This window comes from Populus nigra, chromosome 12 (genome assembly GCF_951802175.1).
Source record: "Populus nigra chromosome 12, ddPopNigr1.1, whole genome shotgun sequence".
Classification (NCBI taxonomy): domain Eukaryota; kingdom Viridiplantae; phylum Streptophyta; class Magnoliopsida; order Malpighiales; family Salicaceae; genus Populus; species Populus nigra.
Window position 1 is genome coordinate 803,881 of NC_084863.1, and position 24,682 is coordinate 828,562.

General features: G+C 35.7%; 4 protein-coding genes across 5 annotated transcripts; 1 reads left to right on the forward strand and 3 right to left on the reverse strand.

Moving 5' to 3' along the window:
- Positions 1-1,509: 1,509 nt before the first annotated feature.
- Positions 1,510-5,199, forward strand: LOC133670110 (probable protein phosphatase 2C 5). Its single transcript, XM_062090574.1, has 9 exons — positions 1,510-1,660; positions 1,786-1,856; positions 2,649-2,849; positions 3,178-3,349; positions 3,471-3,688; positions 3,811-3,918; positions 4,005-4,130; positions 4,220-4,449; positions 4,707-5,199. The coding sequence occupies exons 2-9, from the start codon at positions 1,821-1,823 to the stop codon at positions 4,924-4,926; spliced, it is 1,311 nt and encodes a 436-aa protein (XP_061946558.1). The 5' UTR covers positions 1,510-1,660; positions 1,786-1,820; the 3' UTR covers positions 4,927-5,199.
- Positions 5,200-7,014: 1,815 nt separating this feature from the next.
- Positions 7,015-8,084, reverse strand: LOC133670261 (wall-associated receptor kinase-like 20). Its single transcript, XM_062090789.1, has one exon. The coding sequence runs from the start codon at positions 8,067-8,069 to the stop codon at positions 7,209-7,211; it is 861 nt and encodes a 286-aa protein (XP_061946773.1). The 5' UTR covers positions 8,070-8,084; the 3' UTR covers positions 7,015-7,208.
- Positions 8,085-10,623: 2,539 nt separating this feature from the next.
- LOC133669543 (single-stranded DNA-binding protein, mitochondrial) lies at positions 10,624-13,789 on the reverse strand. Its single transcript, XM_062089731.1, has 6 exons — positions 13,509-13,789; positions 13,010-13,191; positions 12,244-12,452; positions 12,017-12,117; positions 11,211-11,270; positions 10,624-10,992 (listed from the first exon to the last, which is right to left on the reverse strand). Exons 1-6 carry the CDS (start codon positions 13,582-13,584, stop codon positions 10,973-10,975), a joined length of 648 nt encoding a protein of 215 aa, XP_061945715.1. The 5' UTR covers positions 13,585-13,789; the 3' UTR covers positions 10,624-10,972.
- A 2,293-nt stretch (positions 13,790-16,082) lies between these two features.
- Positions 16,083-22,818, reverse strand: LOC133669608 (eukaryotic translation initiation factor 3 subunit A-like). Of its 2 annotated transcripts, none has more exons than XM_062089807.1 (14): positions 22,733-22,818; positions 22,202-22,269; positions 21,236-21,717; positions 20,295-20,510; positions 19,810-20,178; positions 19,688-19,717; positions 19,133-19,360; positions 18,864-19,025; positions 18,322-18,543; positions 18,021-18,230; positions 17,736-17,942; positions 17,448-17,528; positions 17,086-17,287; positions 16,083-16,853 (listed from the first exon to the last, which is right to left on the reverse strand). In XM_062089807.1, exons 2-14 carry the CDS (start codon positions 22,245-22,247, stop codon positions 16,339-16,341), a joined length of 2,970 nt encoding a protein of 989 aa, XP_061945791.1. In that variant the 5' UTR covers positions 22,248-22,269; positions 22,733-22,818; the 3' UTR covers positions 16,083-16,338. The 2 variants fall into 2 exon arrangements, with proteins under 2 accessions (XP_061945791.1, XP_061945792.1); XM_062089808.1 differs by lacking the exon at positions 22,733-22,818 and adding an exon at positions 22,673-22,724.
- Between the last annotated feature and the right edge of the window lie 1,864 nt (positions 22,819-24,682).

Sequence of the window (24,682 nt, forward strand, 5' to 3'; positions counted from 1 at the left end):
TTATTAGTAGTTAGATCTGTTTATTATCTAAGTAAAAATTGATTTGATCAAACATTTTAATATGATTAAAATTATAACAATATCTAGTTTAATTTTTTTATAAAAAATAATTTTCAAAAAACAACATGATGTAAATTGATTTACTTAATTTATATTTTGAACAGCTAATCAGGCTTTATAATTGGATTTTATAACTATGATAAAAGAGAGAGAGAGAGATCATTTCATTGGATTAAATTTAGAGAGGGTGTGAAAGGGAAGATGAAAAATCATTGCAGAAATGGAGTCCAGCCATGTGGGAAGCCTCAGTCCAAAAGGGCCAAGCAAAGTACATGGATTCTAATAAAGAAAGTCCAAAATACAGAAGAAGAAAAGTAAAAAGAAGACCAATTCTGCATAGTTAACTGGCTCCATATGTCAACTGGCTACACACTCAAATATAGTTGGCCTATCTTGATGATGAAATTGCTAATCATAATTAATAATTAAATTAAATTAATCAAGTTGCTTTTCTCTTGTCCCACCTAATTATTGCCAGCCACCAATACAGCACTGTTTCTCAAATGGATCTCATGCATGTTTATCAAAGTCAAAACCCCTTTGAGAGGGCCAAATAAACCTTCAAGGAGAAAATAACTCGAGTCAAAACCCACTCATCATTTTAGCCCCTCATCGTCTGCTAATTTAGTGGGGATTGGATCTCTATGATGTGCCAAATTGTTCTTCTTCTTTTTTTTTTTAAGAAAAAAATAGGACACCCTTTCCACTAATGTAATATGGAGACAAATTTTAGAATATCTTTCTACCTTCACTAATATTTTATTTTTCGTGACAGATAATTCATGTATTGAGGAATTTTATGATGCTGGGATTATAATAACTAAATATTTAAAATTCATTTTGTTTGATTGCTTGGAAATGATCTACTTTCATGGAACATGGAGGGGAAAAAAGAAGAAGAATCGAAGCTCTAAGAATTTAAAACCATTGATAGAATTATTTACAAAGAATTTAGAAAGGGAAACCTGCTTGATTACTTTAGCACTTGACAGACAAAACTTATCATGAACATCACTTAAGGTTGCTTGTAATTAAATTAATCATGGAATTCTTGAAAATGAGAGGGTGTTTCTGTTTGGAATTACATTTATTTACATTTTGTCCACGCCTTCAAAGTGAAAAGAAAATCTAATTTCTTACGTTATAATTCTCTTATTACAAGGAGAACACTGTTAATTTCTCCATCTGCAGAAACTCATAACCTTTCTTTCAAATTCAACAACCAAGATTAAATAATAATAATAATAATAATAATAATAATAATTCAACATGCAAGATTAATTTCTCCATCTATTTTAATATTTTTTAATATAGTTTTCGCCATCAAAATATATCAAATTCAATTGACAATAAAAAAACCTATCTGTGAAAAAAAGCTAGGAAAAAAATATAATTGGAAAGGGTTTTTTTTTCAACCTAAATTACATCGAATGATTAGGACATGAAAATTGTCATCATTATTAAAATGAGAGACATTTTGCCTGAAAAAAATCACCTCTTTTAACACTCACTAGCAAACACGCGAACCCCGCGCTCTCTCTCTAGCATCTCTCTCTCTCTCTCTCTCTAGATTTCTCTTCCAATCATAGCACACAAACTTGTAAGTTTCTTTTATTTTTTTTGTTTCTCACCAAATAACTCTCTATCTTCTTCTTGGTTCTTTCAAGAATAAAAATTGAATCTTTGTCATAGTTTTTAACGAAAAACCTTGTGTTTTTGTTTCAGAAATGGAGAGGTAATTAATAGATCAAATCTTGTCAATGCTGGATCTGTTGAGACCTCTTCATGTTTCAACTGTGAGTGTTCTTTCTTTTCTAGGTTTGTTTTTTAATGTTCTTGTTTTTCATTTTTCTTATCTACATTTTGTGGTTGTGTAATTAAAGTTGTGTTTTTTAGCTTAAGTGGGTGACCATTTATATTTTCTTTTTGTTTTTTGGTACTCAAGTTTGGTTCTTGATGGAAAATAAGGAAGACCCATTTCTTGAGATTTGAGTAATACTGAATAGTTTGATGAGACTTTGTTGAAGAAGTTTAGTGGATTTGTTTTGATGGAAGATAATGAAGACCCATTTTTTGAGATTTGCACATTCTGGGTTTAGTTATTTGATTTTTTTATATTTGGGTTTTTGAGGAAAAAACTAGATAATATAGTGGAGAATTGGGGTGGTTGATGAATTGTGAACTAGAGTCTTGCTTGTTTGGAATTATGGAAATGAGGTTTTGGCATGAGTTTTTTTTTTTTTTTTTTAAATAAAGACTGAGGCTTGGATGAACTATTTTAGTTCTCTTGTAGGTGCATTATTTTGTACTGAATTGATTAGAGAATTTAGAATTTAGTTCAGATACCTGTGTGATAGTGTGAAGTAGATGGCATTTTCCTCGAAAGTTTTGGTTTTTCTTTTCACGGCGCAAATATCCTGGAAAAACTGGTCCTTTATAGTTGATTTTAGTGTTTATTGAACTAAATTGTCATGTAAGGGTTTAATGATTCAGTCACATGTGCATCTTTAATTTGCTTCATGAAGATTGAATACGGTTTTGGCATTGGGGTTATGGAAAGTGTTGACACATAAACTGTCACGAATCAGGACAATATATCGAGGATGAGACCTCCTCTCGTTCCACTTGCGACATTGATTGGGCGTGAGCTTAGGAATGAGAAGATCGAGAAACCATTTGTGAAGTATGGACAAGCTGCTTTAGCAAAGAAAGGCGAGGATTACTTTCTCATAAAACCTGACTGCCAGAGGGTTCCTGGGGATCTGTCGACATCATTCTCTGTGTTTGCGGTACTCCCTTTTTTTTTGTACATGTTATTTACCTCCTCATCCAAGAGATGATTCTGCATGGTCTGAGAGAATCAAGTAGAAGAGAAAGAAAGGATCAAATAATTTACAATTCTAACAAGAAAAGTGAATCACCCTCTTTTCTCCTTCTGTCCCAAATAGTTGGAGACTATTGATTTGAATCTTTAATTTTTTCCCTTTTTGTTTTCCTACCTTACTCCGTGATTTAATGGACCATATGTAAATTAGGAGCAACTTTAAAACCCACAGATTCATAAATTTGGTTTTGTTGATGATCCCTAGGAATTCTTAGTATCCATTTTATTAGCAGATCTTTGACGGGCATAATGGGGTATCAGCCGCCATCTTTGTGAAGGAGAAGTTATTGGATAATGTCTTGAGTGCAATTCCTCAAGATATCACTAGAGAAGAGTGGCTTCAAGCACTTCCTCAAGCACTAGTTGCTGGTTTTGTGAAAACTGACATAGAATTCCAGCAGAAAGGTATGGATCTGTATCCCTTCTGTTGTAGTTTTATTTTCCTTTGTTGCATCTTGTATTTGTTATCTCTTTGTGTGCATTTCTGTGGGCACAGACTAATCTTTCAGTTTGATACAAATGACAGGGGAGACTTCTGGGACAACTGTGACATTTGTTGTAATTGATGAGTGGACTGTGACTGTTGCTTCTGTGGGGGATTCACGATGCATATTGGACAGCCAGGGGGGTGTGGTTTCTCTCTTGACAGTTGATCACAGGCTGGAAGAAAATGTTGAAGAGAGAGAGCGAGTAACTGCAAGTGGGGGTGAAGTAGGAAGGCTAAATGTTTTTGGAGGCAACGAGGTATGGTGCTCTTTTTTATACGTCACCTACGACATGTTCAGATATGCATTTTATGCTCCTCTCCTTCCCTCATGTTTTTTTATTTTTTAATCTTATTCATCCAATCTCTCAATGGTTTGTAGGTTGGTCCCTTGCGTTGTTGGCCTGGTGGATTATGTCTTTCTAGATCAATAGGTGACACGGATGTTGGAGAGTTCATTGTTCCAATACCTCATGTCAAGCAAGTGAAAGTGAGTCTATTTTCTAATTGTGATTTGTTTTCTGCTTTTTTTAAAATTAATTTTGAATCTCAGGAAATTATTTTCTGGATATTTAGCTTTCAAATGCTGGAGGAAGACTTGTTATCGCTTCCGATGGTATCTGGGATGCTTTATCTTCTGATATGGCTGCCAAGTCATGTAGGGGTTTGCCTGCAGAGATTGCTGCAAAGTTGGTTGTTAAGGTGACATCTAGCATGCTCTTGCTTCTTGCATGTATGCAACAGTGCTTCTGTTGCTTTATTGCTAATACTTGTTTGTTGTTTCTCTTTAGGTGGCATTGAGGTCAAGGGGGCTGAAGGATGATACAACATGCCTTGTTGTTGATATCATCCCATCCGACATTCCTGTCTTGCCTCCAATACCGAGGAAGAAGCATAATATGTTCAGTTCGCTTTTTGGAAAGAAAGCGCTGAGTTCTGTGAGCAAATCAACAAAAGAGCTTTCTGCTGTTGGTGTGGTCGAGGAACTGTTTGAAGAGGGTTCTGCTATTCTTGCAGAACGGTATGCTGATTGTAAAATTCATTTTATATTATTTTTGTCAAATAGTTTATGCAAAACCATTGAGTATGATATCAGAGGCAAACTCTACCCGTAATGGTCATTGCTTACCTATCTTCTTATTCAGTGATCATGATAACTGATTCTTTTTTGCTTATATAATGAACTAATAAGTGAAAGAAGGAATAAGGAGTTTAGAAGCTCTGCCTCTTGAAATGTAGTTTTAATTTGTCTTTGTTATTTTTTTAATGAAAATGCAGATTAAGTAAGTATTTCCCTGCGAACGCAAACTCTGGGCTATGCAGATGTGCTGTTTGCCAAGTGGATCAAACCCCAGGTGACAGTTTATCAGTAAACTCAGGCTCTTTCTTCTCACCTGGATCGAAGCCATGGGAAGGCCCCTTCCTCTGCAGTAACTGTCAGAAAAAGAAAGATGCCATGGAAGGCAAAAGGTCGAGCAGACCCACTGTGATGACATAGCAATTATCTGGAAACAGAGTAAATATTTGACATATTTTTGCTGGCAGTATGAGCATGCTTGGTTTTATTTTCCAGTGCTGATTGGATTAGATGTGTAAGAAATGAGGTAGAAATACAGGGAGTAGGTGTTTTTGTCTTTCAATTGTTTGTATTGATTTCTGGTTTGTGCTCGGCTTTTACTGACTGACAGAAGACAGAAATGCTGTCTAATAGATATGTTTGTGATAGTTTGATTGCTAATTTGTAAGTAAAAATGAAGGTTGCATAGTTAAATGTTCTGTTGCAGCATCTTCTTCGCATCCACCTCGAAATTAACTCCCTCGTGCATTATTTACTTCTGATACGGTGTAACAGAACAAGAAGCTATATACAAGAACGTTTCTATGTATGAGTTTCAATGTTGTTTACAGTTAGGAGTTTCAATGTTTTTCCAAATTGTTTGGTTTTAAGGGATGATAAACAATTTTTTCTATTTTCTCCTGGGAGCTGCCTCCACTGATATGGATATATGGTTTTGGTACTTCTGTTTCCTTTGAAAAAAGATCAAAATAACCGGAAATGCGGCTCCGTTCATTTTAAAGTGTTTGCATCAGAGACTGAAACTGAAATTTTTTATTTGAGATATTGGTCAAGAAAAATCTATAATTTATAGCTTTTTTTAAATTAATGTTTTTAAACTGCAAAAATGCCTAATAACCAAGGCAAATCTTCCAAACTTTCCAAGTGTATTTGCAAATGTAGAGCCTTAGGCAATTAATTTTCAGGGTCTGTTGTGTGGTTCCAGAAGAGGCATTGAACAAGTTTGTTTCCATGAATCTGAGTGAGAATTAAATTTGGTAGATTTATCTTTCAAAGACCCATGGACTTGATTCTCTGGCTTGAATGGTTCTTTTTCCGGCCACCATCAAAAGGCCTATAATTCCCTTGGATTGAGCTCCTCACGCAAGCCTAGGTCTTTTGTGAGGATTTCTACTTCCATGAAACAATGAAAATTAAATCACAAATATAATTTAATTCTTCATAAAAAATATCTAAAAATATTTTTAATTGTGGGGGTTAAAATAAAATGGTTCAAGAAGTATGGGAGGTTAGGTTTTTAAAGATTTCATGATGGCCTATATTATAACCTTATGTATTCCAAAAATAAAAAATAAAAAAAATTCCAAGCATTTCACAAGTTTGCCTTTGGAAACCTAGCTTTTCACCCCATGCCACTCAATGCATGCTTCATCTAATAATCAAATATAAAGAAGCTCCATGTCATTCATCTCTCAACACTCAAACATATTCATATTTAATCCTAGTTATTAGACATCATGTGACTTGGAATAATCACAATAGTTTTGTTTTTTTAATTTCTTTTTATCAAGCATGTTTTATGTTTCTATTTTAATTAAAAAATACCCAATTTAACCAATTTTATATAAACAAACAATATTTTTTCAATGAGTGTATATATAATATAATAGATGAGAAAATGAGACATCTGAATAATATGATTAAGATGGTATAGAGAGCTATTAATATCATAACTGGAAAGAAAAGAAATGGAATAATTAAGTTGTTAAGTATTTATAAAATATTTTTAAATTCTATATTCATGAGGTCTAGGATTAATCAACACTTCTAATTAATACATAATTATTTTGATAAAATATATATATATATATTCTTATTTTCATGGAATGTTGACAGTGATTATGAGATTTATTTTCACGTGATTTGATAATAAAAAATCTAACAATTCTCTCCTTTTTTTTCTCTCTCTCTATAAAATACTGGAAATTAATTCATAATACTATGAATCAACAAAGACATATATATATTATACGTATGAAACAAAACATTTTTTTTTATAATTATAATATTAGAATAAAATTCATGCTTGATAAAAATATTAATCAGACCCTTTTATAGTTTACATCCATAGTTTTTTTTTTTTCGTTTGTTTTTCATTTAATAAAAGTCTGGATATTAGATTATTTGTCGGTGGAACAATGATAAATGATCTGAAGCTTTTTTAAATGATTAATTTTTCATTATTTTTTTTAAAAATAGAATTAATTAAAGGAGCTAGCTCGTCAGTAGTAAAAACAGGAAAAGGAGCATAGATTTATTCATTATTAAGTAGCAAAATATAGAAGGAACAAGCACACACGTACGAGTAACAGAAGGAACAGCAGATGAACAACAAGGACATGGGATGTAATAAAGTAGGCATAACAAGCAACAACATAGACTATATCATATAGTTCAGAAGCTTGCACCACAAGTGCTGCCTCCTAGTATGGAGGCATCCATTGCAGCTCAATTCCATAGTTCCATTTATCAACGGGATCCACAGGTTTGATGTCCACAACAGAAGTATAAGCTGTGCACCCTCCAACCCTAACCCTAATCCTATGCGAAGTCATTGATGCGTCTTTCAAGAAGTGGCAGCAAAGAGTTCCTTTGCACCCACTCCCCTCTTCTATCTCCTCGTACTGCCTACAATAGCTGGTCGACGAACAATTCAACGGTGACAGAAGAATGTTATCAGAACAGTTGAATAGCATAACAGTGTTGCGAACGGATATGTTGAATGGCAAGTTCTCGTCAAGCCTTAATCCTCCTACGGAAAGATCAGAGGAATAGCATGTGTCTTTCCCTATTAGGGGAGGGCGTATGACAAGTTTATAAGCACTAGGATTGATACTGAGAATCCTGTAGTATAGTCCTTGAGCTGACAAGAACTCTAGAGCACCATTGTTGCAATAGATTCTGTACCTAGGGTTTCCACAATTATCACTTGTGCTAAGTGGGTAAGGGACTAGCATGTTGCCACATTTAGGGCAAGCATCAAGGGCTGGCACATGAGATAGTAAAGTGAGCAAAAAGACTACCAGAAACATCATCTTGACTCTCGAGTTCAGAAACAGAAGAGGGAAAAGACCAAGTGAAGCAAGGAGCCTAACAGCTAGATGCCTTAAATTAATAGACAAATCCACGCCGAAGTAACTCCTTGGTGAGCCATGAAGCCAATTAACTACTGCTAAATTAATTAAAATATGCTCTAAGATACGGAAAACATAAACAAAAATGAATTCTGATAGAAGTGCGGTTTCCCTTAGTGCAATATCATGCAATCTGGGGCCTGCACACATGGCAGATTCTCTGCTACCTTGCCAAATAAATGCAATTAAATAGTCATCAAGTTTTTATGTCCTCCATGAACTTTGAAGCTGATTAGTTGAAGTTACAATGTGCCGACCGATAGAATCTGAGACAAATATATAAACCCCACCTGATTCGTCAGGTCACTCAATCATGCATTCAGCTATCAGATTAGCATAACTGACCAGAAAACTGAGGATTAATCAACATGTGACTCGCAGTTTCGATAAATGAGAAGTTTGGCCAAAAGAGCAATCATGATTCGACGACACAACAATAATTAATGACTACAAGGACATGTGTTCACATGTCAAGAAGTGCTAGAACTTCACTGCAGAGTATTGCTGATCGGTAGTATAATGCAGTTAAGGATTAGCCTAACTGACCAGAAAACTGAGGATTAATCAACATGTGACTCGCAGTTTCGATAAATGAGAAGTTTGGCAAAAAGAGCAATCATGATTCGATGACACAACAATAATTAATGACTATAAGGACATGTGTTCACATGTCAAGAAGTGCTAGAACTTCACTGCAGAGTATTGCTAATCGGTATTAAATGCAGTAACGGGGGCCATGAAGTCAGCATTATACCATAAATCTAATAATAACACACATAATAGGTCAGCAAATGAAAAACTGAAACTTTCGATATAATGATCAAAACAGTGTAAAAGGGCGCACACTAAGTTATTCAGCAAGCTGGTTTTGCCTCCATAATCTCATCTGTTCCGTAATAGGATTCCTTGTGATGGTTCTCAAATGAATTCTATGGTGAACAGGCGTCAAAGAGACAATGCATAATAAAAAGGGCAATCCCACTTTCCTTGTTTAGAATTATCAAAGGCCATTTCCCTTCGAGGGGCTCCCATTTCCTCGAGTGGATTATATTAAATGATAAAAGTTCTCTAGGTTGAATCAAAAGAGGTAAGGACAAACTGACAAAGTTAGCATGGCATCTTAATATAACACCGTTAGGTCATTAATCTAACATTACAAAGAGGACAGCTGTCGAGCTATGATTACCTTGTACCACAAAAAACTCCTAATGAGCAAGTAGATCCACGAGCTTTAAACAAATGTAGAGTCTAAGGTAAACATTATAGACACGTGTCATCACCAGTATAGAAATAACATTAATCCTCTTAGATAATAAAAAGTATTTTGAGATGAAACTGGGGCCAGCTGAACCCAACTGAGACCCCTGAGTTGTCAAGTATTGTACTTGAATCAGTGTTCTGTAGTCATCATCCATTCTAACCATGTCAGGAAATTAGCGGAAGATTCACGATAAACCAGTTCAGATTGGAAAAAGAAAACATAAAGTTTAATTGCATGTAAATAATTCAGCACTAGACAAATAGATATGGTGAATGAATCCATTATGAATGTTGCATCGTTCTAATGGTTATAGAGATTATTTTTTAAAGTATTTTTTTATTTTTTAAAATTTATTTTTAATATTAATATATTAAAACAATTTAAAAATTAAAAAAATTATTTAAAACTAAGAAAACAAACTTTTTGAAATACGATTAGATAGAAATGTCAAACACCATGCTCAGACAGCACTATTCACCGGTGCAAGTGGTTAGTACTGACATGTAGACTGTTCCAGTATTAAATGACTCCGAAAAAAAAGGAAGCGACAACAAACAGGCAAGATCAAGTGGAACAACGCAGTGAAATGGTATCGCTAAGTCTTGAGTTACTGAGGAATAGTCTTTAGCTGTTTCTCTGAAATGCAGATATTTGATTGACAAAACACACTTCGCAGTCAAAATAGATTCTAAAACTTCAATATGTTTTAGGCCGTGCTCAATTGCAACAAACATTTCATTGCTAATAGATTTTTTATGCATACAAACTACATTGCATTGCATTGTCTGAAATGCCAATCCATGATGCATATTGACCTACGAAGAACAAACATATTGTCCTAGCAGTATCTTCAAATCTGCACTTGAATCTTAACAGTTGGCTTGCCTAATCAAAGGGTCGAAGTGTACCAGTTGTGCTTTTATAACCTTAATGCAACCTGAATGATTTTGAGAAATCCTTCTTTCTGTATCTAAAAGACTGAAGCTAGCTTATTAAGCAGTCAAATATGGGTGTAACAATAAAGATCATTGAAAAACTAAAAAATGAAACTTTTTTTTCCCAGCAGTTGCATATCAACAGATGCATACACAAAATTTAAGAAGCTCAACAAAACAGTTTAAGAATAAGACTGTTCCAAAAGTTCCTAAATTAGGGTGACTATATAAATTTGCTTAGAGTAGTATACATGATATTTCTTCTTCTTCGTTTTTGAGGGAAGTTTGTACATGATATTTCGAAGATAGATCAATTTGGGACTTAAGCTGGCGATTTCAGGATGACCAATTGTCTTTCTTTCAATTTTACAAGGTCTCTAACACTTCGTCCCAACAATTGTAATATCAAGCAACCTTTGACAACGTATAAATGCACCTAGACATGCTGTTAAATGCACCTAGACACCACAAATGTACGGTACAAAAAGCACAGTTATTCACAATCAAATGACATAATCAATAAGGATAAAGAATGGTAAAATTCAGTACAAAATCAATCTCATTGATACCATGATTCTCATATAAAACAAATATAAAATCCCATCAATCAAATAACCTCTACAATAAAAAAAAAATGTATACACCACCACCGCCCACCCACCCTCATCCACACACACTCACACAGAGTTTAGGAAAAAAGGGTACACAAAACAAGTCAAGGATAGAAATACGAAACAAAAGCTATTTGTCTGGGCCTGTCACATTCAGCCTAGCTGGAACCATATTTCTTACAAAAGTTAGGGGAAACAGCTACTCTTGCTTTTTAGGGAAGATTAACACGAAATATCGAGTGAATTTCAGCTAAACAATCCCTCTCCTGCAAGTAAGGATGCAAGTGTTAATGGCATCAACTCAAGGAAAAATTGATGAAAGCTAGATAGGCAATTCTATCACTCAAAGATGACTGCAAAGTAAAAACTAATTGCATCTCCATGATGAAAATATCATATCCCAGTTAACAGTCAAAAACAAATCACTCAATACGATATCATGACCATGTCATCATTAGAAAGTGGCAGGGAGAGGAGAACTTACTCAGATCCTCAAAGGAAATATTACTGATGTTTTCTCCACTCCTTATAAGGCGAATCTTTCCTGCAGAGGTTAAATTGCAAGGCGTTGAAAATGAGGACTATTCAGTGTCCTAACTTGTACTTATACGCCAAAACCAAAATTTCTAGTCAAATATATCTATATCTCCCCCCAACCCAAAACTTCAACACCAGGTTGAGTTCAAGGCCATTCACACAACTACATCAGATGCTGTGATCTTGATAGACATTTACACTCATCTCCACGTCCTCATGCAATCAATTTTATAAGTTAAGGTTTGTTTGTAAAAGAAATGGACACCACTTGGTCAGAAAGCCCACAGTTGCGGTAACCAAATAATCTCTCTATCCTCCCAATTCATCTTGATAACATAGCAAAATAGCAACACGCTGTACTGGGCTAAAAAAATATGTAACATGATGATCAGACAAAATACAATAGAGCAGTATTTAACCCCATGAGGCTCAATGCTGCACATTGGGGCCAGATACTTTTTAATAGCATATCATTTGAGTTTGTCACTGCTATCATACAGGGATTTCTGTCTAATGTTTTTGGGTCTTGAGTCAACTTCATACAATCAACAGAAGTCATTTATCTTCAATCTAAAGCTGAAAAGTCTACTAATTTCCAAGCAGCATTGAAACTTAAGCAACACTGCCATATATTATTATTACAAGAGGCAGGATGATACCAAAAGGAATAAACCAAGACCTCTTTGAACTCTGTAGTAATAATGATAACAACAATGGGCGGGAGAGGGGGGGGGGTATTAGAAGTAGACATACCATCACGACGAACACAAATCTCAGGAATGTTTTTAACTTCGCCACTGATGCTGTCATTGTAAACTCTAATTTCAATGTCTCCCTCAACATAAACTGAAGAGCTGAACCAAAGATCCATTTGTGAGACAAAAAAAAAACAAACAAAAAAAAACAAAACAATTTCGATGAAATTTAGCTTGTTTTCTCTATCCAATTGGAAGGGAGTTCTATAAAGATTAAATATATACTTTTTGGCAAGTTGTTGAACAGCATAAGCTCCAAGTGAATCATTATGCACAGCTATTCGATGCCACTGAGCAGGTTTTGGCAAGTCTTTTGATCCTATAATTCTTTGGTCAAACATGCCCCCTGTTCCAACAGTAAAGATGGTTACAGTCCTCCCATTTCGCAAGATCTTCTGCACAGGGGCTTGTCCCACTTTTCCACAAATAATTGCCTGTAAAAACAATACTATGAGTTAATTATTTCCTTAACTGAAAATAAAAAAGAAAAACGAACACCATAGAAGATTAACCGCATTGAAATTTTAAGATAATCTTTATTATTTAATATTTATATCAAAACACCTCAAAATAAATCAATCCAAATGGAAAAGCTGGAAATTTCAAGATTAAGCATCATTATGATTTCTTCTCTAACCAATTCTTTTATCCAAGTAAAAAGAAAGAAAAGATAAGATGGCATTAAAACCATCAAAGCAAGCTGAAATGCTCCTCATGTTTCGTATGCAACACTTCACAGAATTCCAACCACACAAAAGAGCATTTCCAATATGAAACACAGCCATCATCGAACAAAGTTGCAACATTGTCATTTGATGCAATGATTAGTGATCACGGGTCCAGTTTTCAGTGACAGAACATTAAAAATATCAAATTCTACTTTTCCAATGCTACTTAAAACACAGAGAAAACCATTCCATTTACAAGAGACATCCAACCAAACCACGACAACATTCACAGTCACTCATTAAACACTTAAAAAAAAAAGTACCCTGTGCACACCGCGAAACTCCCATCCTTTTCTAGGATCCACACCTTGGAACCGTGACTCGCGCCTATCGCCAAGCAAATCATCAAACTCCTGTTCCACTTTATCATTCTTCCCCTCTTCATTGTCACTGTTAAATGACACAGTTGAGTAACAAGACCTCAAGCTTCTTTGCAAACCTACCCCTACAATCACACACAAAATCAATTCAAACAATTCACTCACACACACACCTTTCAATATTTATACAAATATGCACTTTACAAACACTTTCAGTAATTCCCCTTAACTATTTGATAAAATTCCTCTAAGAACAAGAATTTCAAAAGCACCACATTCTACCACATAAAGTTCTTTGAAGTGGGTTTTGCACAAAACCCAAAATCCCAATTGCATAATAAACAAAAAAATATTGCACCTTTGCAAGTATAATACATAGCACGCGCATACACACACTCACGCAGAGACACGAACTTATACATAAAAAGAGAGAGTGAGAGACCTAGAGAAGAGGTGGGCATGATAACAGGAGAAGGGACTCTTAAAAGCTTAGCAAATCTGAGAACGAGTGAACTCATTGATTTCAGCGAAAGGAATCAGTGAGAAGTTTTCGTTTGAATAAAAATGTAAACTTTGAAAATGAAACGAGAGGTTTATGAAGGGGAGAAGAAGGGTTTTAGCTTAGAGAGGGGAAGACTCAATTTCGGGTTAACCCGTTTTCTTTAATGGATTAGGGGGTCCCCAAGAGCAGACGACATGCCGTTTCTACCCAACTATTATGGTCGTAACACTTTTTCTTTTTTTTTCCTTCTATTCATTTCATGATATTGTTTGGAGTTTAGAGGAATATATGATGGATCTTTGTGATTTCCTATGTATTGAATTCACTGTTTCTAATTGTGGATTGGTTCTGCCATTGTCAAGTAACATTAAGAAATGATTTACTGTGATTTTGAACGTGGATATTCTGTTTTCTTGTTTTCAGTCAAGCAACCCTTGGTGTTGCCCTTATCAAATGAAACTTGCAATATGTATTTCACATATCAGCTTCTTTAATATTTTGTTGCCCTTCTTTCTTGCATGCAGGCAGGCACCATAGTCCTGTACTGCTCCTTGAGGAATTCGTTTCTTTGTGATCTATTATTGGTTGACACATTTATCACTCATCGGAGTAGAAAGAATGGTTGATATTGAACACGTCTCTAATGATGTTCTCATTGAAATTCTCAGCTGATTGTCAACGAGTGTGCAAAAAATGGGGAGCCTTTAACTTCAACTCTACATTTTGCCCAACAGCAACTGAAGAGAACTAGCTGCTCCTGGAATTCTTGAATCTTATGACTTTTACAGAGGAGTCTTACTGTCTTCACATTGATGAAGGGCCTAGGATTAACGCAAACAGTCAAACTCTAACGCGACTAGTTAACTAAATCCTTGTACACCCCCTTTAAGTCAAATGAGCAAGGTACCGCACGCTGACTGCAACTGCTTGCTTGTTCGGCTCTATGCTCTTGCAACGGGTTAGTATTGTTCAAAGCACTTAAGCCAGGAGTCGAGTATTTTGTCTGCAATCCACTCACCCAGGAAAGAATCACTCTCGCAACACCACCGAGAAATGCCTTAGTTTGTGGATTCTTCTTCCGTGAATTGGAAGTGGATTATAGGGTTCTATCTGTATTTGAGGACTAGGAATGCTATCGGTATATGATGTTCAGTCTTCAAACACGGGCTGGAGACAACTTGCAAGTGTTGCTTATTGCCATCTTTTCTTCACTGCCCCTGCTGCTGTTGATGGGGAACTTCACTGAATGGTTTATCATTGTTGTCCAAACCTGCTTTTCAGAACTGTCAACCAAAAAGCAGAGGATTTGTTGATCACCCTTGTCATAACTCGATTTTAAGGTTTAACATGCTAACGGAGGAGTTCGATAGCATCTGCTGCGCGACTGCTGTTTGCACCGAAGTGATGACTTCCTAAATTTGGATATAGAAGAAATGCATCTCCTAAAAATTGATGAAGAACGTTTCAACTACATTCCTCATACTCCGAGCCTCATCTCTTGGAGAAAGTTTCAGTGATTAGGATGAAGATGTTGCTAGAAGCGTGTTGGTGGATGGTTTTCAACGTTTTTGTCGATCTGTGATTTTTGTAGGCATCTCGAATACAAAGGAGATGATTGATTTGTGAATGGACAGTGGATCTTGTCATTTCCAATTGAGACAGTACATCATGGGTGGCCTGTGCAAGTCATGAACTCCATCCCAGTTGCATCTTATCTATTTCTAATGCCTTTTTTGTGTGGTGTAAATAGACAGCTTGTTTCACTGCAGATTAGACAGAGTTGAGATGAAAGAATCAGAAGATTTGATCTGAAAAGACAGCAAGACTTAACATGCAATTAAACTTGATATTTTCCTTTTCCAATCTGAACTGGTTTATCGAGTATCTTCTGCTAATTTCCTGACATGGTTAGAATGGATGATGACTACAGAACAATGATTTAAGTACAATATTTGACGGGGGGGTCCAAATGTCAAATAATTAGAATTTAAAAAACAAACATTTAGAAGAAGTGCGTTGATCTTAGGCTTGATGATTTGCTTGAAACAAAAGCAAAATGTACAAGGCAACAGGTAATTGATAGCCAACTTTTACATAACATAAAGAATATAATGAATATATAAATATAAATGATTTAGGTTTTAAGGTTTCATTACAAGCTAAAATTGCCACCATCACTACCTAGTACCCACCAAATCGCTACACTTGACCATAACCACATACTCGCTTGGACAGAACTTGAATTGTGAGAATAGGAGCCTTGAGACCAGGCCACGTTTCAACATGGATGAATGGTACTACCTGAAATGCAAATGCGGACACGAGGTAAGAGGAAAAGGGAAGGGAAACTAAAATTTCCTAAAAGGGATATTAATGGCTAGAACAGAAGATAGATGATTCCACTGGTAAGGATATAAAAAAAAAAAAAAAAAACAACGTCACGGGCACCTTAATCCCTGAAAATAGGGATAACTCAAAATCTCAACTGAGAAAAGAAGTTACACGACTCAGAAGTGAGAAAGAATAAACAACTCTTCGAAAGTGACAGGTCCAAATTACAATAAACATTTCTCAACAATACCATACAAGAAGAGAAAAAAGGAAAGTCAAGGATGTCACTTTAATGTTTTGCAAGTCTACAAAATTTGAAACTATAATTAACTAATAATTATTCCTCAAGGGTTTTCCCAGGTGCATTTTCCCTTCATTCAACAAATATAACCAGGACAAAAATGGCCACCTTAAAATGTTTATGTAGACTCTGGTATTATCAGCGACCACGAGGCCTAGATGATGACCAAGTGGACTTTGAACCTCCACCCCACCTATCACCGGGTGGATTCCGATCATCAGGTCTACTACCACCACTGCCCCAGCGACCACCACCACCCCACCGGTCTGTATCTGAAGTGGCCTGCCCGGTACCACCACTGCTTCCACCGCCCCACTTGTCAGAATCTGGAGGGGCTGGCCTACTGCTTCCACCGCCCCACTTGTCAGAATCTGGAGGAGCCTGCGCTGAGCCTTCAGTTCCACCTCGCCGGAACTTGGGCACATACTTTGCAGGGGCTGGTGCAGCTGCTGCTGCAGCAGCAGCAGCCCCAGGCTCTGGACCAGCAGGAAGCTCAAAAGGTCTATGAAGCCCATCAGTTGCTCTTCCCAAGAGAGCTTCCCTCCTTACCCGTTCCTTTTCTTCTAATTCACGTTCTCTTTGTCTTTGCTTCTCTGCTATCTCATCCAACTTCGCCTTGCGTTCAGCTTCTTCTTTCCTGCGTCTCTCAGCCTCTGTGTTTGAAAACCACCAATACATAGAACGAGTTGGTCAATCACAAACTTATATATGCTTAGAGAGGACACTCTGTGAACACATAGTTGAATGGGGGAAGGCAAGCAACAACTTTGGGGAATAAAAAGTAGAGAAACTTCAGATATGGATAAAAGGAAACCCATTGAACATAAAATATGGATCAAGTATCGAGTGGAAAAAAGTTGTCCATTCAGTGTAGTGGGTATCCACCTTCATGTTTGCGAGCTTCTTCCTCTTCACGCAACTTTTTCAGTCTCTCCTCTTCAGACCTAACAAAGAATATTTTCTTCCTCAAAGCTTCTCTCTCTTGTTTCCGAGCTTGAATAATCTGGTTGATCCTTTCTTCCCTGTCGGCTCTCCTTTGGTTGAATTCTGCCTCTCGACGGCTCTTCACTCTTTCCTCAAATATGATCTGCAAGAGAACAAAAATCATATTTGTTTAAATGTTGAAAGCAATCCAACAAAACATCGCCCCACAGAATATCAAGGCCTGGAGGATTTATCCTCATATTTCCTCAGATGATGTAGCTCGCCACATGACACATGGAATCACAGAGATATTGGACACTGACCTTGTTCTCCAACATCCGAGACAGCCTATACTTCTCCTTGAGGTCCCCATCATGGCGTTGTCTGCTCAATTCAGTCTCCAGCTGCAATGCAGACACTGATTAGCATGACTTAAACAGCAGCCAGTAAACTATATCGAACAAAAATATAATTACACTAAGTGGTAACATCCTTTTTTTAGGCATGCTGCAATTTAAGATGTGAAGGACAGGGGCAGAGAAACATTTATATGAAATGATATGGAAGGAAAACAACCTTTCAAGGACATGTGACAAAACTCAAACAGATACCTGCTGTTCATGTTCATGAAGTGCATTCTCTTCGACCAATCGTTGTTGAAAAGCAGCTTCAATCAATGGGGCTGCCTCCTCTCTTTTCGCCCTTTCCAAATAATCCATTGTTTTAGCCAATTTCTGTAATTTCTTCTCCATTTCCTGCCTCTCTCTGAGTTGCTCACTCAAAGCCCTTTCCATTAAAATTTGCTTTGTCACTTTCTCCTATGTAGAAATAAAATTGTCATATCAGGCACAGCTCCCTATTTAATGAAAAGTAAATGAGACAAGATCTAAACTCACTCCTTCTAAGATGGGCTTCTTTCCTCCTTTCCTTTTACTGCGCTTCTCTTGTTCCTCAAGCAAAGCTTGCGCTTCTTCAAGCTCGCGCTCCTCAATTTCCCGGAGGATCCTTTGCTTGTTCCTTTGTTCATACTCGGTTGCAAGCCTCTTCTGCTCGGCCTCTTCTGTAATCTTCAGCTGCTTCAGCCTCCTTGACTCCTCCTCTCGTTCCTAGAAGGCAAAAATTGATATAAGAAGAAAGCGAACCATAATAAACAATCAATCTGTAAGCTATACTGAGGCAATAGTTCAGATGTCCTGCCATTTCCAAAAGTTGACGTTCTTGTTCTTCCTTTCTCTTTTCAATAATGGATTTCCGAGCAAGAAGTCTCTTGTGTTCCTTTTCAACAATCTCCCCCAGTCCGGGTAAAATCTCACCCAGCTTCGATGATTTCTTTGTTGGAGGATAAATCATAGCCCTTGCTTTATTTAAGGATTCAGCAAAAACAGTCAAATGATCTCGCAAATCATCAGATTCAAGACCCTGAAAGAGTCAAATGAATGCAGTCAAACTCTGCTATGGTGTTCTCACCAGCACAACAAGAACCAAGTGTAAAAGGCAAGACAGACCACTTGGAATGAATCAATGCAAGCAAATAGCCATGATGCAAGCAAATAGCCAATATGCAAGCACAATATACTTGATTCCAACAAAAGAAGTGATACAGAGGGACTCAAGTTAGGAAGAAATGTCAACAGTTCAGAAGTGGAATTCTGTAAAGGGGCATGCAGATGGGAGAATCAGAGAGGGAGAGAGAGTAAATAGTACATGAATAAAAACAATGTGCGCAGAATGAAGCATACCGGAGTGCCAAACAATACAACATGCTTCATATGGTCAACTTTCATAGCTATGAAATTATGTTTCACAGCGTCTACCGAAATCTTCTCCACGGCAAAGAAATCAAAAAATGGGATCATCTGAGACAAACTCTCAATTTTCATCATCTGATACACCTGAGAAACCTGAAAAAAAAGTATGTAAGAGCACATGTGACCACAGAAAGAATAAATAAATAAATAATATTGAAACAAACTCCAAAAGAAAAGGTAAAGCAGAAAAAATTGTCTACCTGTTGAAGCAACCTCAGGGTAACAAGCTTCTCGAGGGCAGGAACATATTGGGAGAGATGCACTTCAGGCAAAGAAGAAGCGGAGCCGAGTTTGCCCCCGAGTTTAGAAATTTTGGATAACAATGGCTGAACCTTTGCCGCGAGATCTAAAGGTAGAAATTCGTGCTCCAAAAGATGGTAAAGATCCTTTACTTCCTGTGTTACACAGCTCATTACACCTTTGGATACCTGAAAATGATGTTGAAATCAGACATTTCAAATGTTTACACAGGAAACAAGGCATATTACAGATACTGTTTCAAAACCCATGGAATAACAATTTTCTGTAGAGTAGAGTTGTGGCACATGAATTTGAGCTGGATTACTCGTAGAAATAAGGAAAAAATAGCATTATTATATTTCAACCTTCAATAATAGAAAACTACTCTTGAAAAGAAGCACTTCTATCTCTGTCTTTTTTTATCAATAAAATGAAGAATTATTTATGAAGAAATCATTTTCCAATGAGAACAAAGAACATATATAAATAGCAAGAAATCACAACTTCAAACTTACCAGTTCTGAAAGAAGGGATGATCTTGAAAGCTGCAGAAAAAACATTATGGAAATGAGAGCCATTAGATAAACTAATAAATGATAGACCAAGAAGGTAAATGCAAGTGAAAAAATTGCATTACCACTTCTCTACTCTCAGGTTTCAGGTCTAGATTGAAACCTATAAGATTTGCCATCCGCAAATTCCGCTCTCTCTCATTTTCAAGTTCCAAATGAGATGCACCATATGTGTGATCATAAGGAGCCACCGCTAAAGCAGCCAAAACAACAGATGATGCTATCATCTGCAAATCTTTCTGGCTTAGGTTTTTATTGAAGCTTTTCTGAAGTGTGAAAAGCTTTAACCATGCATAAGCATGGTAAAGATGACTTGAAGAAATCCAGAAAATCTCTGTTAGCTTCGCATAATAGACCACCATCAAGGATGCCTTGGGAGTTTTTTTGACCATGCACATTAATCCGTGAATATCTTCAATGGACCGAAAAGCTTCCTGCACATGAAAATTGGGTCAAGTGAAGTGAAATAGAATATAATAATACATCCTACAAGAGACACTACAGGTACAAAACTAACATGTAGGAATAATATATAAAGCAATATGCATACCTGCCACAGTTCAAGCTCTGTAGCTACTTTTAGCTGCTCAAATCGTGTATCAAGATACAACTGCAAGCTCTCTGGAGCTGACAGATCAGGTCGGTCCCTTTGGTCTCTATATTTGTTAAGGTTCGATAGATGATTCCTGATGATCTCACACAACCGCCTAAATTCTGTTGTCCGTTTGTATTGCTTACAGAATTGGAAGGCTCGGTGGGCTGTCATCTACACATAACAACTTGCATTCAGAAAGATGCAGTTTCTGCTTTGCCATATGATAATCTTTGGGACTTTCATACTAATGGTCATCAGAACAGACAACCATCCAACCAAGTCATGCACCATGTAATGGTGAAAGATAGTAGAAGTATGAGCACATAGCTATGATGGGCAACCTATGGTCAACAAAATATGAGCTGAGGACTTAAAGGGAGGAGAAATCCCTATCATCAAAAGTCCAAATGCTAGTGATTGTCAATAGGATAGAAAGAAAAACTCAAAAGTACAATGAGAAAAGGTTGGCCAGCATCAATATTCCGATTCTCATCATCTGATTGCATAAGAAGAAATTGAAACTCAGAATAGAATTGTTAAATAGAGGGAAAACATTGTAAACCGTTTATAATTTTGGTCCATCCAGCTAACAGAGGTTAAAAAAGCCTTACACGCTGGGCCTCTGCCATAACCCACATGTAAATTACAAGTCACTTGATGGTCACATATTAGATGCACACTCTTATCATAAAAAACAATGATTTTAGACATGTTCTTTCCATAAAAAGCTTAATGTGTCTGCTTATGTTCTATTCGTGCATCATATCGAAAATTTATAGAGATAGATGCTGACAATACAAAAAGACCATGTATTGCAAATTTATAGAGATAGATGCTGACAATACAAAAGGACCATGTATTGCACCAAAACATTTAATGTTGAAAGTAGGAATTACTGCATATAGCGCCTCCAACTTCGAGTTGTTCCGTAATATTTCAAGTACTGTTCTGTATGTCTCCCACAAAAACTTGAACCAAGGAGTAACAAGTTCACGATCAGACCTGTCCTTTCCCTTCTCACCACTGACATAACTAAGCATCAGATCTTCCGGCCTTTTATCTGCTTCCAGATCATCCACATCAAGAGCTTCTTCAAGGGCTTGTGACTGACTACGAGCTTGTTCAGCTTTCTCAGTGGACAGATGCATGAAATGCTTGATCACCTCCTCCAAGGAAGTGACATTCACTTGTTGGCAAACAATACGATACTGAATCAGACCATCCTTGGCAAACCTGCCCCTCCGCAAGTCGACACAAAGCTCTACATACTTAAACATAATCTTTTCCAGTGGCTTTTGCCAGGCTCGGTATCTCTTCGAAGTGATCAGATCATGAAGAGCTTGCAATGCATCTTGCTTCTGCCCAACATTTATCAACTCTGCAACCATACACGTCATGAAAATTCAATAAAAATATACCATGGAAATTGGGCTGCTAGTATCACATATAGGACAAAATCTCGTAAACATGCAACTACAAAGTGGAAAATAAAAGGCCTGTGACTATTTCCCAACTTCCAAAATAACCATACTAAAGCTACATCTGGAGCAAAGTCTAGTGATGCCTCTTTGGGAAAACAAAGTGGCTCTTCTACAACCACATGCGTTGTTCACTTCGCCTATGAGGCCAAATTTAAATCACAAACACCTAAGACTTTTTGTTGAAAAAATCAAAAACTATGCAAGATGATTGAAAGATTGCCAATAATGTGAAGCATGTAAGCATCAAACTAATTTGATATCATCATAAATTTTGGAACTTAAAACATAACATACATTAAACTCTGAGGTTTGAACACCATTCCAGGCAAATTAAAGTTATGCACTAGAGAGGGCGTTAACAGTTAACAATTCATCACTCACCTTCAGCACGCTTCAATGCATTCTCTGGTTTTGCAAAAGTCGACATGACGCAATCAAAATCTTTCAACCTGCTCAATTCAATATAAAGTATCAAACTCTAAATCACCAAATACATAAGGTAAAAAACCAAAAACAAAAATCACAAAAACAAAAACAAAATTTAGGTCGGAAACATCAAAAACTCTTATACATCAATTAACATAAAAGCGACCTAAATCTTCAAAACAAAAAACCAAAAAAACACACATCATGTAAAAAATCACTAAGCTCTCGGTGATTTATCAAAGATCCACACAATACTCTCATTATAAACCAAAATCGAAAGAACCCACTTCCAAGAACACAGAAATCAACCTCTAGACAACCTAATGCATCAAAACTTAAGCAAACAAAGCCAAGAAAAAAGAGGATCTTTTAAAGGGAAAACCAAATAATCCAGGAAATAAAACAATTAGCGTAGGCAAAACGTACAGAAAATCAGTGTAGAAATTGATGGAGAGTGAAGAGATGAAAAGAGAAGGACAAGAATACCTGGCCGCTTTTGGCTTTCCCCTACAACAGCGTTTTTTAGGTAGCAGATGATGACAAGGGTTTTAGTGTGCGAAATTGCGAGAAACAGGCACCTTTTATATTCGGCCCATTAAGTGAACTGTCCAAATTAAATTGATTTGGGTTTATAGTTTGGGTCAAATATCATAGTCAAATTGTCGTGCATCATACCCAAGTAAAATAATCTATTACCCAATCCACTTTTAGTATGAAACTATATCACTGTTGATTATGCTTCTGGATATAAAAAAAATATTCAAGTTAATTTATTTTTTATTTAAAAATAAAATTATAAATAAATTAATCTGATATGACGTGATTAAATTGGCATGTCAAAAAAACAACTTAAATTACCGTTAAAACTATAGTTTAACTAGAAAATTCAAGACGATATCTTTTTTAAAATTAAAATAACAACATATTATATTAATTTGAAACAACTCATATTAACCTGCTAAATCCACTACCAAGGTCATAAAATCATAATAACCCTACAGAAATAAAATAAAATATTAAATTTAATTTTTAATCAACTCAATATTGAAAGATAAAGTTGAAAACAAAATTCAACTAAAAAGTAAGTTAAATCAACTCAGGCTAACCTATCAAACATGAGTCATGAGACCTAGATAACCCCATAAAAATTAAATCGAAATAAATTATGAAACTCAATTCTCAATCAACTCAATGTTGGAGGATAAAATTAAAAAAAAAACAATTAATTAAAAAAAACAAAAAAACAACCTGAGTCAGGGCTAACTCGCAATCTAGGTCATGGAATCGGGATAAACCCATAAAAAAATCAAAATAAATTATGAAATTCAATAACTAGTAAACTCAATATTGAATGATGAAATTAAAGGAAAAAAACTAAGTTTGAAATTAAAAAAAATATATTAAAAAATCCTCAAAAAAATTGAGAACCAAAATGAAAAAGGCTTTGTCATTTTATTATTCTTTGCTAGAGTGAAATACAAAGGTCATTTAATAAATGTTAATTTTAAACTTTAATTTTCATTCTAAAAACTCATTGGTTTTCAAACTCTATCTAGGTCTAATAAAAAAACAACTTGAATCATTAAATCAACTTATTGTTTATCATTTTTATTTAGAATAACATTCTTTAAAAAAAATATTGAATTTGACTCAACCAAGTTTTAAACTTAATTTGACCCAGTCAACTGGAACACAAATCAAAATATGAGGTGATCTATATTTGGTTGAGTCAATATTAAAATTGATTCAAGTTAAAATATAATTCAAGTCAGGTTTTAGACTGTAAATTTATCAAATTAACATGTCAGTTTAAACCATGTTTAATAATATATTTTAAATTGAGAGATTTTAGAAGAAAAGATTTTGGTAAAATTAGAAATATTTTTTTTAAAAAAATATTAAATTTGATTTTCTTTGTAAAAAATATGGTAGATAGATATGGTTAGTTGTATATCATTATCACCTTTTAATTTTCTCTCTTATTTATATATTATCCCTCCAACTCTAACTCTTAAATAGAAAAACTCCTAAAAACACTAACAAAATGGTTTGTTTTTACTATATAAAAAAATAAGAACATTTTCTCCATTATCCTCCTCTAAAATCAAGAAAAACTTCTCTATCATGGGGAGTTACTTGTCACTTATCACAAAAACAGTGAGTGTCCATTGATTCAACGTCAACACTTGAATGATATGCAAGGATTAACCTTTTGGACCTAAAAGATTTATGTGCCTTGCTAATGTGATGTGCTTATAGACTTGTAGATATGCACTAGGAGTAGTGGGCTAGTGGCAATGAAATTTTCACCAGCTTAATCCTCTATCTTACTGGCTAATCAAGTCATTTTTTGAGATGGAAGATGGAAAACAAGAAATCCCATGAAAGAAGGAACTTCTCAAGCCACGTTTCCCTCTCTCCAATACCCCACTTTTT

Excerpts from the sequence above, each read along its gene's own strand:
- LOC133670110 (XM_062090574.1), top strand. The coding sequence starts at position 1,821 with ATGCTGGATCTGTTGAGACCTCTTCATGTTTCAACT. Across the intron at positions 2,850-3,177 it reads CATCATTCTCTGTGTTTGCG|ATCTTTGACGGGCATAATGG; the intron begins GTACTCCCTTTT and ends TTTTATTAGCAG. Across the intron at positions 3,919-4,004 it reads CTCATGTCAAGCAAGTGAAA|CTTTCAAATGCTGGAGGAAG; the intron begins GTGAGTCTATTT and ends CTGGATATTTAG.
- LOC133670261 (XM_062090789.1), bottom strand. The coding sequence starts at position 8,069 with ATGTGTGCAGGCCCCAGATTGCATGATATTGCACTAAGGGAAACCGCA.
- LOC133669543 (XM_062089731.1), bottom strand. The coding sequence starts at position 13,584 with ATGAGTTCACTCGTTCTCAGATTTGCTAAGCTTTTAAGAGTCCCTTCT. Across the intron at positions 12,453-13,009 it reads AGTTTCGCGGTGTGCACAGG|GCAATTATTTGTGGAAAAGT; the intron begins GTACTTTTTTTT and ends TTGTTTTTACAG. Across the intron at positions 10,993-11,210 it reads TATTTCCTTTGAGGATCTGA|GAGAGGGATTGTTTAGCTGA; the intron begins GTAAGTTCTCCT and ends CCTTACTTGCAG.
- LOC133669608 (XM_062089807.1), bottom strand. The coding sequence starts at position 22,247 with ATGTCGACTTTTGCAAAACCAGAGAATGCATTGAAGCGTGCTGAAG. Across the intron at positions 20,179-20,294 it reads CAGAGCTTGAACTGTGGCAG|GAAGCTTTTCGGTCCATTGA; the intron begins GTATGCATATTG and ends TTTCATGTGCAG. Across the intron at positions 19,718-19,809 it reads AACCTGAGAGTAGAGAAGTG|CTTTCAAGATCATCCCTTCT; the intron begins GTAATGCAATTT and ends TTTTTTCTGCAG.